The following is an 18,991-nucleotide window of genomic DNA, read 5'->3' on the forward strand; positions in this document are numbered from 1 at the left end:
GTTTTTTATCATATTATTCTTTTCTTTCCTAGCTGGTTTAGAAGGGCTTTGCACATGTTGGCAAGAATTATTGCCCTCCTTTGACACATACTCACATAATGGCACAGCAGCAAAGAGTGGCTCGCCCACATAGTCAATTTTTTAATAAAAATCCAGTTCCCAGGCCAGTGTCTTGCCTACTTAGTCACACTCCTATTGTACATTGCTGTTGTGTTTTCCATACCAGCTTTTCAAGGGCTTGTGGATAGGAAGAGCCCATTTTCCTACAGACAGAGCACTAGTATCCTGCTGTGCTTCTGCTCCATATAAATCCCTACTTCCAGCCAGTGTCACGAGAAGAGAAGCTGTTCTCCCATGGATAGTGGTAGGGAAATTCATATGCTATCTATGTTTCCAGATTTGACTTGTTCATGGGGAGAGTAGCAGGGCTGGGGACCTTACTCACAGACCTTTCTGTCTTCCCCCATGATAAGAATAATACAGGGTGGCCAACAAAATTCTTGCAGCCACATGCAGCCATGTTCTATGTGGAGACAACAATTGTCCAACAGCACAAAATAGCCAAACCCAAAGATTTGGGACAGAAAGAGCAAGGAAATGATTGACTGAAAGGGAAAGTATATGCCTATCAAACTTCATGCTTCTCACTTAAGAGAAACTTCTTCCTTTCCTGTGCTGACCATCAGGTTAGCCAGAAGTTTTTTAGCAAACATGGTTTCCTCTGAAGAATAATCTAATATCTCATAGGTGCATGTCAACAGCATGTAGGTGTCCTAGAAATGTACCTTTCACATGCTCCCATCCAAGCCTCCATTAGCTGAGCATGTGACAAATGATGAAATCTGAATGCAGAGTGGAGGCACTTCACAGGATCTCTGTTGGCACAGGTCATGCAGCTCCTGCCATCATTTGACTCAAACAACCCTACCACTCCCATGGAAAATTTTGGGGTGCAGGTCCAGAGGTGCTTTGAAGCCAGGTGCTGCGGTGACAGGTAACATCTCAGGATTTGCTGTAGTGCAGACCAGAAGCTGGGCATTTCCCAGATGAAGGCCTGGGAGTCATCCCACAACTGCTCCCCACAAATCACTCTCATGAACCAGAAAGTCCCTTTACAGGAGAGAAAGAGCCCTGGGGAGTGTGCCATGTGAGACATGGGACAGATGAGGGGCTTTGGCAAGGCAGGCAGAGCGTGGGGCTCAGGTGCAGGGAGGGCAATGCACAGCCAGCAAGGCTCAGTGCAGAGCCCAGCTCTAGGCACAGCCTGATGAGTGTGCACCTCCTGGCCATGTAAAACATAGCTGTAAGTGATATATGCCTATGTCAACAAATCCCACCTGGCCTGTACACAGCCATTAGCATCTGGCAGCTTGCTGTGAGCACAGGTGAATTATGGCTTAGGGGCCTGTGCTTTGGGGCAAGGTTAAAAGGTGCTCCTGTGTGGGGTAGGTGGATTAATATGAGTGGGCACGATGCTGGCTTCTCCTCTCCCATCTGACAGTGTAAATCAAGAGTAACTGCACCAAAGTCAATACATGGATTAGATTCATTGGTGCTAAGGGGCTGAAAAGCACATGATTTTAAGAGAAAGGACATCTTGATTACAAGATGGGGAACAGAAACAATGAAAAATGTGGCTGCTTTGCATGGCTTTCTGCGGTGCTTTTTTATGGTGCTGCTCTTCCATGTGAGTTTTATCCCAACAGGAGCCCCCAGGTGCAGACCCATCTGCAGAACAGCTCCTGCTTTTCATTGCACTATGGGAAACTCTGTGTAGCAGAGGAACCCTTGTGCTGACCTGGCTTCAGAGAGATGCTGGAAGCAGATTAGGCAATGCAGCATCAAACACAGACCCTGTGCCCCAATCCAACCTGGCCTTCCAGGGGTGGAGCACCTGCAGCTTCTCCTGGCAACCTATTTCAGTCCCTCATCACTCTCATATGGAAGAATTTCTTCCTAATAGCCAATCTAAACCTACCTGACTAGCCCAGGCAGCCCAGCCCATGCTGCTTCTGGGGGGCTACAGATTACACACACACAGTGGGGAGACCCAGGAAAGAAGCCTTGCCTACACCCACATCTCTAGTCTAGTTTGAGGAAAAAAATAATGTTTTGTCCATCCTCAGTGTTTGGGGAGATCCAGTGAGGGTGGTGTCAGGGTCATCTGCATTGGAATTTTGTGGGAAGGGAGATGCTCAGAGTGTAACAGCAACTGTAAAAACTCTGGTTGTGGAATTGCCTTCTCTCACACACAGCCCTGCCGTGAGAAAGTAAATGCAAATGCACATGCAAATTAAAATGCAAATGCAAAAGCAAATGCCAGGTCTCCTGGGCTGCACTTGCTCGGTGCTACAGAAATCCCTTGACCTCTCAGAAGCATTCAGCTTGCTGCAAATGTCCTAGTGGAAAGAAAAACACTGCTTTCCAGTCTGGGCTCCTGACTTTCTTCCCCTATGTGTAAGAGTGGCAGCTGGATTTCTTTGTACAAAAAGATGATTTCTGCACCATGTGCACAGCCCTCTCCCTGCTTTGGTGAGCAAAGTGCACACTGAGGGTATTCTTGGTGAACAAGTGATTCAAAAATCATGATTGTGGACACTAAAACACCTTTCTCCCATCTGCCACCATGGATCTGCCATTAAACTGAATGAGAGACAGTGTCCTCCCCAAACACTCACAATGCTGTTAATAAAAGGAAAAATAATTTAAGTCAGGAGGAAGCCTGCAGGTGAAATGAAAGCTCATGCTCATAATTTACATCTTTCTTTTTTCTAAACTAGCTTTTGCAATGCCACAGTAAGGCCCCAGGACAGCTTTCCAGCCTCTGATTGTAGATGGGGCTGCAGGCATGTCCCAGCTCCATGGGGGCTGTATGGGGCCAGCACCCTGTCCCAGAATGGGAGCAAGAGGGAAGCTCAGGGGTGCCATCCATCTGGGAGCCCAATGCTCAGGGCAGGTGCCCCTCAGGACCACCACCATCCTCATCTGCCTCATGCCACAGCTCCTCCAGGCTTTGCCCCACATGGTCAAGCACTAAGATAGGGACCTTGCTGGTCCCAGAGAGTTTTAAGCTAGGACAAACATCCCTGCAAGTAGCAAAGCAACCCACTTAGCAGCCACAGCTCATTTAGGTTTATGCTGACAGATGGAGGTGGCAGATCAGGATCCAGGCTGTCTGTGCTACAGATAATAATATGTACCTTAGGTTTGTGCTAACATAACATGCTGGCCCAAAACTTCTCTGCTGGGGCACCTCAGCACAGTGGTTCTCCCCTGAACACCTCCTATACAGCCACAGGGAAAACACCACAAGCTCACTGCCTCCCTCTGGAAGGGTCCCACAGGGGCTGCAGTTCCTGTGAAACACAACACAGCACCAAAAGAAAAATACAGTCATTTCTTCAACTCTATTAAATGTTGAGCCCAAGGTGAGCAGGCAGCCTACCTGCCTCCATCCTTCTGTTTGCATAGCCCTCGGGGCTGCCTGCCAGGGCACTGCTCTGCTGGAAGGGCTGGTTGCTGAAGAGGTTGTCGCACAGGAGGCTGTGGCACAGCTTCTTCAGGAAGCGCAGCACGTACCCGATGCTGTTCACCACCAGCAGGCTCTGGAGGTGCTGCTTCCCCTCAAAAGAAGCTGAAACTGGAAAGCAAAACAGGAGCAATTCAATACCTGTGGATGCACGGCAGAAGGGAGAATGAGAGTGGGGGAAATAATTTTACTCAAGTAAAATATGTCTTAAAATATTTTGCAAAATTACCCTACCTGAGGCACACAACAAACTAGAGGAGCTTAGGGAGTTGAGTTTGTGTGACCCAGATCACCCTCTCTCTGGAGAGCTGAAAGATGCTGACTAGCATGGCCAGCAGTGCAAGGTTTTCTAATATATGCATCCATCTGAAAATTGTATCGGGTGATTAGAAGGAGGCAATTATGATACTCTGGTCTAAGGAAGGGGGAAAAAAGTCATCTGAAGTGATCACCAATAGTGATGGACTGTTAGGCTGACTTCAGCAGTACCCAAGGTTTTAAAAGATAATGGGGAGATAAGAATTAAAGGCATGGTTGTGAATGAATGAAAGGTACCAGGATTGTACTGAAGAGAGAGGTAACAGATTCATCCTTGACCTTTGTTTACTGAGTTAACTGCATTTACAGGCAGTTGAATGTTGGGAGCTGTGGTCTATCCAGAATTCAGTAAAGGATGATAAATCTATCATTAAACTGGAAATGATTGCTTCCAAGGGGTGGATCAAGAAATGACAATAGGGTTTGCTGGCAGGAGACCCCGAGACCCAGAGAGAAACCAGCAGCAGTCTATGCTGGCACAAAAAGATTTTATGGATGCTGTAAGCTGGCAGACATCACCAATGGAGAAGAGGACTAGGAGATTGTACAAAAAGGACTGACTGATTTTGACTTCTGTGATAGTAAAAATGAGTGGAAAAAATTCTGGAAAATAAGAAGAGGATCAAAACAACCTGATGGGAGAAGAAATTATAATACAAGCTTACCAGATGCCCATAAAACAGCAATGTGACACAGTCATGAAAAACTCAGGTATATTTCCAGAAGGTGTGGAACAAAACATTTCCAGGAGAGAAAATGGAGGCTTAAAGCCACTACACAAAGTTCTGGAGGAACCTGAGATGGATTGATTGGCATCATTCTGATCATCCAGGCCGATGAGGAGTAATTCACACTTGCAGAAGCGCACAGGCAGGCTGCAGTGATGTCTGGGGAACAGAAATTTTCCCAGTGGCACTGCAGCCACCACCATCCTGCTATGTGGGACCATGGCAAGACACCTGCACTCCTTTCACTGATCCAGTGATCTTCCTCACCTGGAAGGAGCTGTGTATTTCAGCCTGGCAGGATGAGGGTAGCTCTCTTAGAAATGCATCTAAGGGTAAGAACAGAGCAAATAAAATTCCTGCATAAACCTGTCAGGGAACAAATTTAGCCAGGAATCAAAAAGGGCATAAGGTCCCAGCCATGGGAGAGGTGGAGGGATCAAAATAGACCCACCAGGATCAGTTGTAGCAAGATACATTCAATTTCAACAGGTTTGCAGGGAGGACAACATGATATGGCTGCCTGAACTTTTCCATCTGGAAGGTTCTTTCCCAATCCTACAGTCTCCCGTCACTACTAACAAGAAAAAAATTGCAACGTTAGAATTATAATTTTGGGGATAACTTCCGGGATTTCCTGTTGGCCTGAGCTGCTGTGAGCTATCATGCTCCACAGCTGGTTCAACATCTGTGAGCCAAGCCATGGGAAGACTGGAAAATGACAAAACTCATCTGCACTTCTGGGAGTGAGGTGCAACTGCAGAGCCACAACACAACCAGGTCATTCACCCCTCTTTGATGACAAGAAGAAGCATAAAATTGAGAGAAATGTTGTCCAGGTGCTTTTAGTTCAGGTGAAGCTGAAGCTGAGCCAGCTCAGAGGAACTGGGACCAAGAAGTTTGGCAGGCTTGGTGTATAATATGACTCTCCTGATTGTAATGAAAATCATATATGCAGCACAGAAATAGGCAAAAATGAAGCTTTGCACTGAATTGCTTCAGTCTTGTGTTTCTGTGAACAAGTCTGGATCATTCTCAGAGTACTTCTGATGTCCCTTAGGGAAGGCACACCTGTGATTACAAAGAACTCGAGGGAAGGAGCATGATTTATGCACTGCACAGAGGGCCAGAGCCTAGGCTCCCACACAGGAAGGTCCCAGTGGCACAGCTGAGCATCTGCACTCTCTGCAAAACTGATTGGACTTGCAATCCTTGGCTTTGTGTTCGTGCCTGACTCATCTGCAGCAGCTCATTGGAGAGTGCTGTTCCCATATTCCCATCATTGTTTCATTCCCACTGCATCCCATATGCCAAAGGAATGTTGTGACACAAAACTCTTGCTGTGATAGAAGAAAAGTTCACATTCACCAGGAACATTCAAGTTCATCAGGAAACAGCAAGAAGTGCCACTGCTGGAAAATGAGGAGCTGCTGGGAAGTTCCCCTTGGTCTTTGATTCTCTCTGAAATCTTTGTGTAGACTGTGTGCAGTCCTGCTGCACGGGGAATTTCCATGGATTTTTCCAATTCCTGCAGTGGAGACCAGGTTTGATTTATGAACTGCAGGCAGGGAATGCACCAACAGTTAACTCCATAAAAGTTGTCCTTTCGAGAAACATAGAACCATGGAGGTATAGAAAGATTTTGGCTGGAAGAGACATTTACAGGTCACTTAGTCCAACCCTCCTGCAATGACCAGGGACATCTTCAGCTAGCTCAGATTGCTCCAAGGTCCATCCAACCTGACCTTGAATATATCTGAGCTTGGGGCACCCACCACCTCTCTGGGCAGCCTGTTCCACAGGTTTGCCACCCTCATCACATGGCATGCAGATGTACTTGTGGTGCAGTCTGTGCCATGAACTGGGCTGGTGTTGCTGCCCATCCTTGAACAGCTGCATGCAAACAGCTCTCAGCCCTGGCCTCAGCACTGCTCCAAAGAGTAGTGAGAGGCAGACTCTGGAGTGCATGTTCCTCGCCTGAATCACCACTGCAATACCCCTTACCAACACCCTTTCATCTGACACTGATGTGATTCCTGCAGCAGCTCATTTTACAAAGGCATAAGTGACGCTCAAAGCTGGTTGCCATCCCACTGACGGGAGCAGGACATGCTAAGACTTCGAGCACTTCCCTACTGGCCACAAGCCCCTTACAAAGATGCTTTACCTGAGACCACCTCGCCCCCATAGCCCTGCCTGAGGAGGGAGAAGACCAGCTTCTGCTGGAGCGCGCAGTCGATGCAGGCTTGCACCTGCTTGCTGCAGCGCTGCCGACGGCCGCTCCGGCCCAAAGCGCTCCGGCAGCTGCTGCACCTTTCTTCTGTCCAGGTACGGCCCCAGCTTCGCTTGCTTGTTGACATAGATGCAGACTGTAGACATAAAATCCCAGCAAGGTTGTTATAAAACGGTCCTGAGAGCATCCTAGGAAATGCTAGCGTTCTACATTTCTATTCATTTCCCAAGTTCTTCCTTCACTGGTGAACTGTTGCCATTTGTGATGGCAGAGCCAGGCTTCCTTGTGCTAATGACCACTGCCAGAGCAAAGAAGGCTGAGTTTAGGTCTAGCTCAGTGTCAAGGGCTAGGATAAGCTAGACACATCTAAAAAAGCTCCTTTATGTGCCTGGGTCTGCTTTCTTGAGCCTACCTTGTCCGTGCAACTTGTGACCAGAAAAACATGCCGGGAGTGCAGAACAGTGACTACCAGCAGTGACTTCACAGCAAGGAGGGGATGCCAGCCTGAGGTGTGTTTTTGGGTTGTTTGTTTATTTTCCTCTGGTTTTAGACTGGTTCATTGAGAGCTGCTGTGAGAAGCACTGCTTTGAGATGACTTTTGGAAAGGCTTTGGGTCCTTGCTTCTTCTGACTAAAGCAGCTATAATTTCTGGAGGGTTATGTTGCACAGTGCCATGGCAGAGAATCTGGCCTTTGGGGGCTTCCTAGCCCTCCATGTCCAACCTAACACTCCACAAACTGCATCAAGTTGAGGGAAGCTGTACATGGTGTGCAGTGCTGCATTTTGGGGCTGTAACAGACAGAAGTCTGTGAGGGAGTCTGCCCCAGCCTCTCCACAGCCAAGCCCTGTGTGCCTCCTCTCATAAGCTGCAAAGGCAGTTTTTCTACATGCCAACAACAGCCAAAAAATGAAGTTTCTCCTCACTACCATGAACTTGTTTTAAGCTTGGCTGAGGCTAACTGCATCTCAGGGGAAGCAGGATAGCACTGTGGTAACTAAGGGCGACTAAGACACAGCCTAAAGTCAGGCTAAAGTGAGACATATTATAATAGCTGGCTGAGTGTGCTCGAGCTGTCATCTCTCAAACAATATAACATTATCTTCTGACAGAAATCAGATACATGACAAAAAAACCCCATCAAGCAGAGTGGAGGACATGATGACAGCTGTGTAAAGTTGGAAATAATTTACAGTTTGCATCACCATAATGAAAATCTAGTGCAACTGTCACAGTGCACTTTGCTCCCCCATCTCGCAGGGACCAGCAGAAGGGGCTCAAGCAGTACATCCTGGGTAAACAGGAGGATAATAGCAATCATACTTATCATGATACCACTTCACACCTTCCAAATGCCAAACAAACAAAGGGATAGTGCACTCAAAATACAGCAGCAGCATGCAGGAATTGCAGGGGGATGTCAGAGTGCAGCTTTCCCCTAGTGCCACACCTTGGCAAATCTGCAGAATGTGGCTACTGCATGACAATCCACTGGTTTTGTCGGGGCTCAGCTGTGGGAGGGATTCTGCAGCTTGCAGGCAATGTGCTGAGTCCCCCACTGCAGAGCCAGGGTCCCTACAGTCCAAAACAGAGAGGGAGGTAAAGGCTGGCTTGAGCTTCCCTTCACCTCCTGCCAGCCGTGCTCTGGTGGGAACCTGCATGCACTGTTGGGAGGATGCTGGGAGGAAAGGTGCCAGTGGCATGAGGGTGGGCAGACAGGAGTGGGGCACTGCCTGAAATGACCACTGAGCCTGAAATGACCCATGGAGCCCCCCTTTTGCAGCCACCCTGGTGGTCTGGCAGGGCTGGTGGACTGTGCCTCCCTGCCCTGCTCCAAAAGCAGCCCTGGGCACTTCCATCCACTCAGCTGCTGTTCGCCAAGTGCTTTGCAGACTTTGTGTGTGAAGGGATAAATGAGAATAAAATATATTATTGTCATTGTCTCTAGGCTTAGTATCATTCTGCCACCAGAGCAGATGGAAAACTTCTCCTCTGTGCATCCCAGCTAAGAAGTAATGGGATTTATGTGTTGTGTTTAGATTCTAATGTTATCTAATCCATTTCTCTGCTGAAATCTCAGGGTAAATCAGCTGTCTTGTTGATTTTCTTCTCATTTACAACAGTTTAAAAGCCTTGACCTAAGTTACTTCTGGTAATACAAACAAAAAGAAGGCGTAAGGCTGTGTTTTCTGACTCTATTTGGAAATGACCACGCCTGCTGCTGTGGCAAGGCATTGGGGTTTTTGTGCTGGTAGCCCTGCCTACAGTCAGACCATGGCTCCTCCACTCTTCTCCCCACAGCTGTAACAGATGCTTCATGTTCACACAGGGATTAGGGCTGGTCATTGCAACATATTAGATGGGGTGAAAATGTTAAGTATAAAATGGACCATTCATGGATTTTTGATGTTCACATTTCAAGAGGAATGGAATTGACATCTCCACTAAACTCAATACACGGCAGTCAAAATACAATCTTGCAGCAAAGCTGCTCCTTGTCAGTGGTCACCAGACTAATCTGCAAACACCCCATTTTCATTAAAAAAAAAAGCCCAGCATCTGGCTGTGACATCTGGCTGCCAGCCCGTGGCCCCTGCTCACCCCTTGGTCAGGGAGCTCTTGAGGCTGAGTACCTGTGAGAGCCTGTGGGGTGTCTGAGGTGGGTACCGTAGCTGCATCCTGGGGGATTGAGCTGATATCCGGCTCCGGCGTGCTCCTCGGCGGGGAGATTGCTAAAGGAGTCATCAGCACCCGAGACTTCAGCTGAAAATATAATGGAAGTATACACAAGATATTCCGGTTTTATTCTCTGTGTGTCACGCCCCATGAACTCCCACTCATTAGCAATCTGCTATTGCCTCACTTTCTGCAGGCCAGAAGATCCATCCTGCTCCCAGGAGGATGCTGGAGCCTGAAGCCTGACTGATTTGCAGCAGGCAGCAATGCCTTAAGCTACAGGATGCAAATATTATGCCACCCACCGGGTGGTTATTTACACCTGAGCAAATTGAGCCTAACACTCCAACAAATCAGCCCAATGGCATTTTACGACCCATTTCATGTGGGTGTAAACAATGCTCCACAGCTCAGAAACATGGGGTCTTTAACTGCATCATAATTTAGGGCCAAATTCTGCTCCTGGTTGCAGGGGTGTAAATCTTGCATAAATCCAGTGGCACCAAGAGGCTACTCTGGGCTGACACCCATGTAAATAAGCTCACACTGTGGTCCAGATTGTGTTATTACCAGTTAGTAAATACAAACTGCTGCACTGTTGCACCCAGTGATCTTTCTAACCTCCAGCCCATCTTGGAGAAGAGAAACACGATGTGAATTTATGGTGCAATATCACTATGTCTTTATGCTGCCAGTACCTGGCAACATCTCACCAGTCAAATGATGATCAGATCCTTGTATTTAAAAAGGGCTGATGTGATGGATGTGACTCTTGCTTTTCCTTTTGCTAAGAAGGGAAGTAGGGGGAAAGTAGAGAGCCAAGCACACAGCTTGCTGGTTTATATATTTACATGTCCTACACCAAAGTGAGTGTTCTTCTGACAGGCATTTCTTTCCTTTTGTTTTTTTTCAGTGGACAATGTACAAAGCATATTTTAAGTAGAAATTAAGTCAGACCACTGCCTACAAACCAAACATTGAGCAATCCCTGGTGGAGAGTAGAAGTTGTTTTGGATGAAGATTTTTGTTGTCCATGAATTACATGGCTATGAATTACAAATTTCTAAAATACTGGTCACTGTTTCAGCATCATGGTAAAACCAGAAAGCTGGGGAAAGAAGAGGGAAGTATGTAGGACTTGGGGACATCTAAGTGATTTTTTACCACCACTTCCCCTGGGGCAGGCTAAATCCTTTTGTTTCCAGTCTGAAAGAGGGAAAAAATATTCAATAAGTGCAACTGAGACAAGCTGTGGTTTGACGTCCTGCCATATGCCAGCTGTAGAGTATGAGGGACCCTGAGCTGACCCCTGGCTAGTGCCATTTCTCACTTGCCTGTGTTGTGCTGTTTTTGTAGAGTTGTCTTGCCTTCAGATTGGGATCAAGAATGACCAGTGACAAAGTGCTGTTAGTTTTTTTTTCACAGAATCACTGACTGCGCTGAGTTGGAAGGGACCCACAAGGATCATCAAGGCCCTGCACAGCACCATCCCCAAGAGTCACACCATGTGCCTAAGGGCATTGCTCAAATCCTTCTGAACTCTCTCAGGCTTGGTGCTGTGACCACTTCCCTGGGGAGCCTGTGCCAGTGCCCAAGCACCCCCTGAGTGAAGAACCTTTTTCTGATATCCAGCCTAAACCTCCCCTGGCACAACTTCATGCCATTCCCTCAGGTTCTGTTGCTGCTCACCAGAGAAGAGAGATCAGTGTCTGTCCCTCCTCTTCCCATCACGAGGATTTTGAAGACTGCAGTGAGGTCTCCCCTCAGTCTCCTCCAGGCTGAATAGACCAAGTGACTTCAGCTGCTCCTTATACAGCTTCCCCTCGAGATGTTTCACCATCTCTGTTGCCCTCATTTGGACACTCTCGAATATTTTAATGCTTTTCTTAATGTTGTGGCACCCAAAATTGCTCCCAGCACTTGAGGTGAGGCTGCCCCAGTGCAGTGTAGAGCAGGACAATCCCCTCCCTTGCCTGGCTGTGATGTTGTGTTTGATGCACCCCAGGACAGCACTGGCTCTCCTGGCTGCCAGGGCCCTGCTGGCTCATGTTCCACTTGCCATTGACCAAGTCCCTTTCCAAGGTGCTGCTTTCCAGCCTCTCATTCCCCAGTCTGTCCATACATCCAGGGTTGCCCTATCCCAGATACAGATTCCAGCACTTTCCCTCATTTAACTTCATAGGGTTGGTGATTGCCCAGTCCTCTAATTTGCCAATTTGCCAGGTCTCTCTGCTGGGCCTTTCTGCCTTCAAGAGGGTCAACAGCTCCTTCCAGCTTTGTGTCATCTGTGACCTTGCTCAGTGTCCCTTCCAGTCCTGAATCCAAGTCATTTATGAAGATGTTGAAAAGCACAGGGCTGAGGATGGAGCCCTGGGGGAACCCATCAGTGACAGGTCACCAGTCCAATGTCACCCCATTCACTGTATAACCCTTTGTGCCTGACTGATGAGCCAGTTGCTCACCCATGGCATGATGTGTTTATTCAGATATGTGCCTGACATTTTGTCCAGAAGATACTGTGAAAGAAAGCTTTACTGAATGGGAAGAGAACAGAGTTTTGAAAATCAAGGTCTATCCAGTTTGGGATGTATTCCACATAAGAAAGTGAGAAGTAGCATGATTTATTATGTTCTATAGCAATATGTCAATTATTTGCTTTTCCATGGCAAAGTGGGCTGGCAAAGTGAAACTTTGGGTAGTCCCTATGTTAGGCTTCTGGGCTTGTTTTTGATTACATATATATATGCATAGAGAGACAGGTGTATATATACTTGTATGTATAGAATCACAAAATCATTCAGGTTGGAAAAGACCTCTAAGATCATCGAGTCCAATCACTCCCTAACATTGCCAGGACCACTACTACACCATGTCCCTAAACACCTACATGGGTTTTGACCACTTCCAGGGATGATAATTTCACTACTTCCCTTATTCCAATACTTGAACACCCTTTTAGTGAAGAAATTTTTCCAAACATACCATCTAAACCTCCCCTGGCACAGCTTGAGGCCACTTCCCTTTTCCCTGTTGCTGGCTGGGAGAAGATACAGACCCTTCCTGGCTGCACCCTCCTGTCAGGTGGCTGTAGAGAGCAGTAAGGTCAACCCTGAGCCTCCTTTTCTCCAGGCTAAACACCCCCAGCTCCCTCACCTGCTCCTTATAAGATTGATGCCCCAGACCATTCACTGGCTTCGTTGTCCTTCTCTGGACAGGTTCTAGCAGCTCTTGCATGCTCTCACACTTACATTTCTGCATATAGATACTGTTTTTGAAACAGTAAACCTGACAAATTCTGCTTCACTTGCGTGTTGGCTCCTTAATATCCTTAGTGGCTCACATTCCTGTGGTCCCAAACAGAGGGACAGAAGTCCCCTCTCCAGCTTCTGAACCTCCCGAGTGTGTGCTGCTCCACCAACATCAGACCTTTTTCTCCTCCTAGATCTTGCTGTTCAAGAGCAAATAGAGGGCAAGGCTTGTGTAAACTCTGTAGTGTGGAAGCCCCTTCTCGGCAGTTTCCTGCTTTAGTGAACAATTTACTGCAAAATTAATTGCAACAAAATGTGCTCTGCAGCCTCTGGGTACTGATAAATGCCATTTTATTAGGGGTGTAGAAAAGGCCTTTGTTAGATGAAAACAAAACAATGCCTGATTAGTGCAAGAGACAGTACACTAAGCAAACAGCATCTTAGATACCTCTTGGCCACTGAAACCGTGAGTAGTCCCTGAATATAATGAAGTGTAAATCTCAAAGGATTCCATTTAAAGATGCCTTTTCTTGGATTGAATCTTCTCTATCAAAAAGCCAGCCCAACCAACCAGCTGACTGACTGAGAGCTTGCCAGTAGAAAGCACATATGCGTGAGAGTCAAAAAAAGCAGTGAAGAAGAGAGAAGGAGAAAGAGAAAAGGAGACAGAGGAAATCTGTCAGAGCACATTGGGAAATCCTTGTGGTAAGGCATTTGAATCTGCTTTTGGCTATCAAATGTTGTAAGTTTTAATATGTGCAGCATGAGATGTAAATGTGGTTGCTTCAAAGCAAGATCTACAAAAAACTCCCCACTCTTATAGACTATCTACCATGAAACTGAGGTCAGAGAAAGATGATCAGGGATTTTGGGAGTCAAACAGGTGTGTCTACTTTATCAAAGTCACCATGCATTAGATGCAGAGAGAGTGGGCTTTTGTGCAATCAGTGCTGGCTACAAGTTTGTTTGAGTATGCAGTGGCTGGGGATGGGGAGTACTCTGCTGAGTCCTGGAGCTTTTAGTGCAATCTGCACACCTCTTCAGAGAAGCCAGGATTCATCTGGTGTTTGTGTCATCCCCCACCAAAAAGTGAAAGAGGGTGAAGAACATTTGCCAGGCAACTTTTTGTTTTATTTCTGAAGAAGATCTCTGCCAGCTTGTACAATAAAATACATGGGAAAGAAACACAATGAACTACAATACAATCTTTCCCTGTAGTTTTCTTGAACCAGTTAGATGCAGGCTCTCATTTTCATGGATCCCTGTTCCCCTGTACCAGTTGTCTCTTGTCCTGAAAAAACAATTGCTGGAAAAGGCTGGCATTCACCCCATTCCCATGGGCCTTTGCCCTTCCAGACAGGAGGGCAGAGGCACCTCCTGGCAATGAGAGCTTTTGCTGCTGGAGAGAGAACCATCTCCAGCCCCTGCAAATGTACAGTAAGGTGGGTGTCTGAGCCAGCCTGGCCCTGCCATGTGGACTTCTGATGGCTGGACAAAAGGTTGCCATTAAACCTACACCAGGGAAGCACAGAGCTTCTGAGCACATGTTTTGGGGTCTGTGGCTCTGTGTATTTGGCTGTGGGTGAGGGGACTCAGCATAACACAAGCCCAGTCACTGAGGGCAAGAGGGGAGGCCAGCTGGCAAAGGGAAACACAGTCCAAGGTCTTTCCCACCTTTCCTTCTTGTGTCATGCAATAACTTTCTTCTGCACAGCAAATGATGCAAGCGTGTCTGCACACAGCCTCCTACATCCCAAAAGCATTTCACAGTGAATGAGGCAGGTAACCTTGACAGGAGTGCATACTACCTTGAAATCCAAGGCTGTATCATAGGACAGGTGAATAAACAGGATTCTTTAAGGTTGTCTGTGCAATGTCATTCCCAAAGTGTCCAAATCCTGACTGCTTATTTGTCATCATTAGTATTGACTTCTAGGGCAGCAGGGGAACCTATGCCTGTAATGGAAACTGTCACTCCACACAGGTGACTCTCACTGCCCACCCTGCCTGGCAGGAGTTTGCAAGGTCCTGGCTGATCTGGGCTGGGGCCACCACCCCAGGTGGGAGCTGCTCTGGTTGCACAGAGGGACAAACTGCCCTTGAGCTGCTCAAAGGGGCCCAAGGCTTTGTTGCCCTCTGGGAGGGCCATGCTGCAGAGCTGCCCCATGCACTTGTCCCTCCGATGTCCTCTAGCAGGGCGAATCCCTGCAGGATGCTCACAAACCCTTCCCTCTTACAGGCTTTCTAGGCAGCTCTTCTGGGCTGCTCTCACTCACAGCCAGAGAAATAAAACCCATCCATCTACTAACCTCCCCCCTGCTGCCAGAATAGGCTTTTTCCCAGAGATTTAGACAATCAGAAAGAATATTGGATTTTGGGGAAATGTAACGTTTTATGGCAAATAGCTCCACATAAGGTACAAAACAGTTTTTGAAAAAACAGCTGATGAAATTTTATAGCCAAAGCTGTGAAAAAATAAACAGGATAGCAAGGAAAAGACTTTTCTTGGTGATGAAGTGTGATGAAATGTCATTTCAGGAAGACACAGAGACTCACTTTAATATCAATGAAAACAGGCAATGGGTCACCTGCCTGTAAAGAGCATGTGATTGAAAATGTCTGCTATTCACATCTCGGTCAAAATAAATTTAAATCTAGGCTGTAAATTCCTAGTTTCTTAAAAATTCAGAAGTATTTTTCCATCTGTTCTGTAATAATTCAGCTCTCTGGTTGCTATAAAGAATTTGGTCGTCTGCCATTTGGGCAGGGAGTAATTTTTTAAAATGCATTTAAGTCTCGTGGTATCTGAAAGCCATACAATTATACAGCTAATTAAATCAAGCTAGAGTTCCCCAAAATGTAAATTCAAAAAATGCAATCTTTGACTCAGGCTGGGGAAGTGCTTTGGGTGGAGAGGGGTTCACTTCAGCTGAGCACACAGCGTACAAAGGCTCCTCACAGAAAACATTGCTTCAGTGCACAAATCCTGCAGCTCAAATCGACAGCACCAGGCCAGATGCCATGGGTGCTGCAGCTCATGAGTGTCAGCTCCATCCACCTCAGCCACTGCTTTTAAAAGGATGCCTTTTTATGCTCACCAAGGAAGAACCTCATCTCAGACCCACTGCCGAAGGAGGGATGCTGTTGCTTCCTAGCTGAGTGCCTGGGGACAAGGAGGAGGAGTGTGTGGTACCCAGCCAGGGAGAAACCTTCCCTTTGGAAGAGCAGGGGGACACAGCAATCAAATGCTTAGCCACTTAGGTCCAAAGCACAGTGTTGCTGCAGCATTTCCAGGAATTTAAGTCTACCACTTCTCCCATTATAGATATGTGGGGGTTGATGAAAGTCTTTTTCCAGGTGGATGCATGTGTTTGGGATAGAACAGAACATATTTAACATATTTCCCAGCTTTTTCTTTGCTATTTTTTTTTTTTCCTTTTTTTTTTTTAATTACAAATCAAATGTAAATGCACGAGCAAGAAATGGAGGTCACCAAGACAAGCAGGAACAGAAGGGACGAGGTCTGAAAAACCCTGCATTGTGGACATTGTGGTATTTGGCAAATCACTCCATCTCAAACCTCAAAGACCAATTTCAGCACATCTCCAAAGTATTATCGTCCAGACTGGATGATCTGAAGGGTCTACAGGTCACCCAGCTTTACTGATAATAACTAAATTACTTGAAATAAATAAATGTAATAAATAATAAACTTGAAATAAGAAAAACCTCAAGTAAAGCAATTCAGATGTTTTCATCCCAGAGTTTCATCCTGATATGGAAGTGAAAAAACAAAAAGTTTTTCCATATCCCACATTTTACAAAACACTTGAATATGCTGGAGCTCTATTTTGGACTACTGTTAGACAGAGGTTAGGGGATGGGAGGGAGAAGGTCTGGCAGGAGATGAAAAGAAGAGACAGGTAAAGATGAGGGTTGCGTGCTCTAGATTAAGCTCAAATCCAAGGATCACAGGAATCAAACAACTGTCCCTGTGTCCAGAGCTCAGCCAGCAGCACCATGCATGGGATATGAACCAGGAGAGACCCTGGAAGAGCTGGCAACACCCCGGACAAGACCTTCTCCAGGGAAGGCTGGGTCAGCCTCCTGCAAACCCTGATTGTTTTATTCACTTTTCTGTCCTGACACCACAAACTCAAATAGCTCTGATTTTCAAACAGTCAGCAATTTGTCCTCTTTTTCGTCTGTACCAGTGTCCATTCAAAGCATGGAACAGGCACTGCAAACATGCACAGTGCCCCAGGCTGGGGACAGACAGAGATATTTACAGAGCAATCTGCTGAACACAAGACCCCTTACCAAGCTGTAGCCTGATTTCACTCCCCAGAACAAATTCTCCTTCCCTCAGCATCGCAGTCCCCTTTTTGCCTGGTGTGAGGCATCACAGTGGCTCTGCTCCCACTGGTGCTGAGCCCACTGCAAGTGGTGTGGTGGGAGAGACCCAGCCCAGCAGCAGCAGTGGAAGGGCTTAAGGCACCAAGGGTTCCTGTCTTTCTTTAGTTCTGCCTTTGCCCCCCAGGGCTGCACAGAGAGTTGGGCAGTGAGCAGGCAAATAAAGTTAAATCAAATTATTTTTCTCAAGTGCCCCTCTTTTCTTTTTTCGTTTGGAAAGTAGCTTATTCCCCCCCTGTTTATTTCCACTCTCCTGTATTCCTTTCCTTCTCTGCTCAGTTTGCTCTATTTCTAATCACTGTTAGTGAGAGAGAAGAAAGGGACAAATGACAAACACTTCCCCAAAGGTGGCAACCATCCCACACAACACTGGAAAGCATTTTCAAACAGACCAAATTAAAATAACTTTACTCTTTGGGAAAATATACATGGTGTGGTTCTTGGGGTGTACTGCACAGGACCAGGAGTTGGACTCAGTGATCCTGATGGATTTCTTTCAACTTAGAATATGATTGTCTATGATTCTGTGATTTTTTTTCACCAGATCAGATAGTAGAGAAATCATCTCCTTTTTTTTTTTTTTCTTTGCATTTCTCTGCCCCACACTTGCACAAGTTTTCCTCTGTTCCTGCATTTCAGCTGAAACTCTAGAAGAAAACGTATAAAGACCAACAGGAGGTGAACAAGGAATGTGAAAGTCATGCATCTACCTTGTACCCAGGTTTTCTCCCTCTCTTCTTTGGGATCTTCAGAACTGGCAGGGCAGCAGCTGGTGCAGAGAAGAGGTTGTGAACAGCCACTTTGAGGGGCGCGGGCTGCAGCGGGGGCCGCCCTCGCTTCTTCCCTGCCGTCCTGGGGGACTGCATCTCCCCAGCAGCCAGGCTGGGGTCCAGGCACGGTGGGTGGCTCATCTGCCCTAAGGAGACAAAAAAAAAAGCAAACCAACTCTTTATTTAATTTTCATTTTAGTTTTTTTTTCATCTGAAGGCAGTTCTCTCAATGCTGTCATTTTCCCTCTTATGTTGCTCACAAAGAAACAAGAAACACACCACGGATGTGTGACCCTGGGTGGGATTCACCTGGCCCCAGCCTAATCTTCAGCTGACCACAAAACCCTTGTCTTTCCAGTTTCCCTCTCCTGACCATGAGTGCAGTAGAGGGAGTTGCTCAGGTGGTGAGGCTGTTGCAGATGTCCAGTAGGTGAATCCCTCAACCTTGGGGATACCACCTCGACCCTGCATCCTGCAGGTAAGTGTGATGAAGGCTTGGTCTTGTAGCCACCAGTCAGAGGGGTTTGGAGTAGATGATCTCTTCAAGTCCCTGCCAACCTGATTTTTTTCAGAAATTCCATGGTTCTGCAAATCCTGCCTCATCTCAGAAGTACTACCAGTACCAAAATGGGCTTCCCTCCTCTTCACCCACAGCACTCCGAGTGAGGAGGCTGGGCTGGGCCAGGAGGCTGCCAGCACAAGGTAGCCATGGATGAGGGTGATTGCCAAACATTTCCCCTCTGCAATTTTATAACATCTGTTACCAGCCATGCTAGTAGTGGGCTTTTGGATGCACTCCATTAAAGCAGTTACTTCACCACAACTCCATGCAGCTGCTGAAGCTGAGCAGGAGTAATGGATTAGAATCCAGTCCATTTCCTCTGCCCAGATTTTAATAAAGAAAACAAATATACAACCATATGCACAATACCAAGGGAATATACAGCATCCTTCACAGCTTCTAGTAAGGGTCACCTACGAACAAAGGTTAATTAAAAAAAAAAAAAAGCTAGAAATATGTTTGTTTTCAATTGTTGTTTTGTCCAGACACTTGGTTTCCTGCATATGGGCAGAATAGTAG

At 46.7% G+C, this 18,991-nt stretch overlaps 1 protein-coding gene across 1 annotated transcript in view; it reads right to left on the bottom strand.

The window, feature by feature from the left end:
* The window catches only part of SCML4 (Scm polycomb group protein like 4), a 42,408-nt gene extending 24,387 nt beyond the window's left edge, over positions 1-18,021 (bottom strand). The window contains 5 exon segments of the mRNA XM_056486585.1: positions 3,446-3,640; positions 6,740-6,824; positions 6,826-6,941; positions 9,437-9,566; positions 17,851-18,021. Coding sequence (XP_056342560.1) covers positions 3,446-3,640; positions 6,740-6,824; positions 6,826-6,941; positions 9,437-9,566; positions 17,851-18,006 — 682 coding nt within the window. The 5' untranslated portion in view covers positions 18,007-18,021.
* Between the last annotated feature and the right edge of the window lie 970 nt (positions 18,022-18,991).

The sequence above is a fragment of the Oenanthe melanoleuca genome, chromosome 3 (assembly GCF_029582105.1).
Source record: "Oenanthe melanoleuca isolate GR-GAL-2019-014 chromosome 3, OMel1.0, whole genome shotgun sequence".
Lineage (NCBI taxonomy): Eukaryota > Metazoa > Chordata > Aves > Passeriformes > Muscicapidae > Oenanthe > Oenanthe melanoleuca.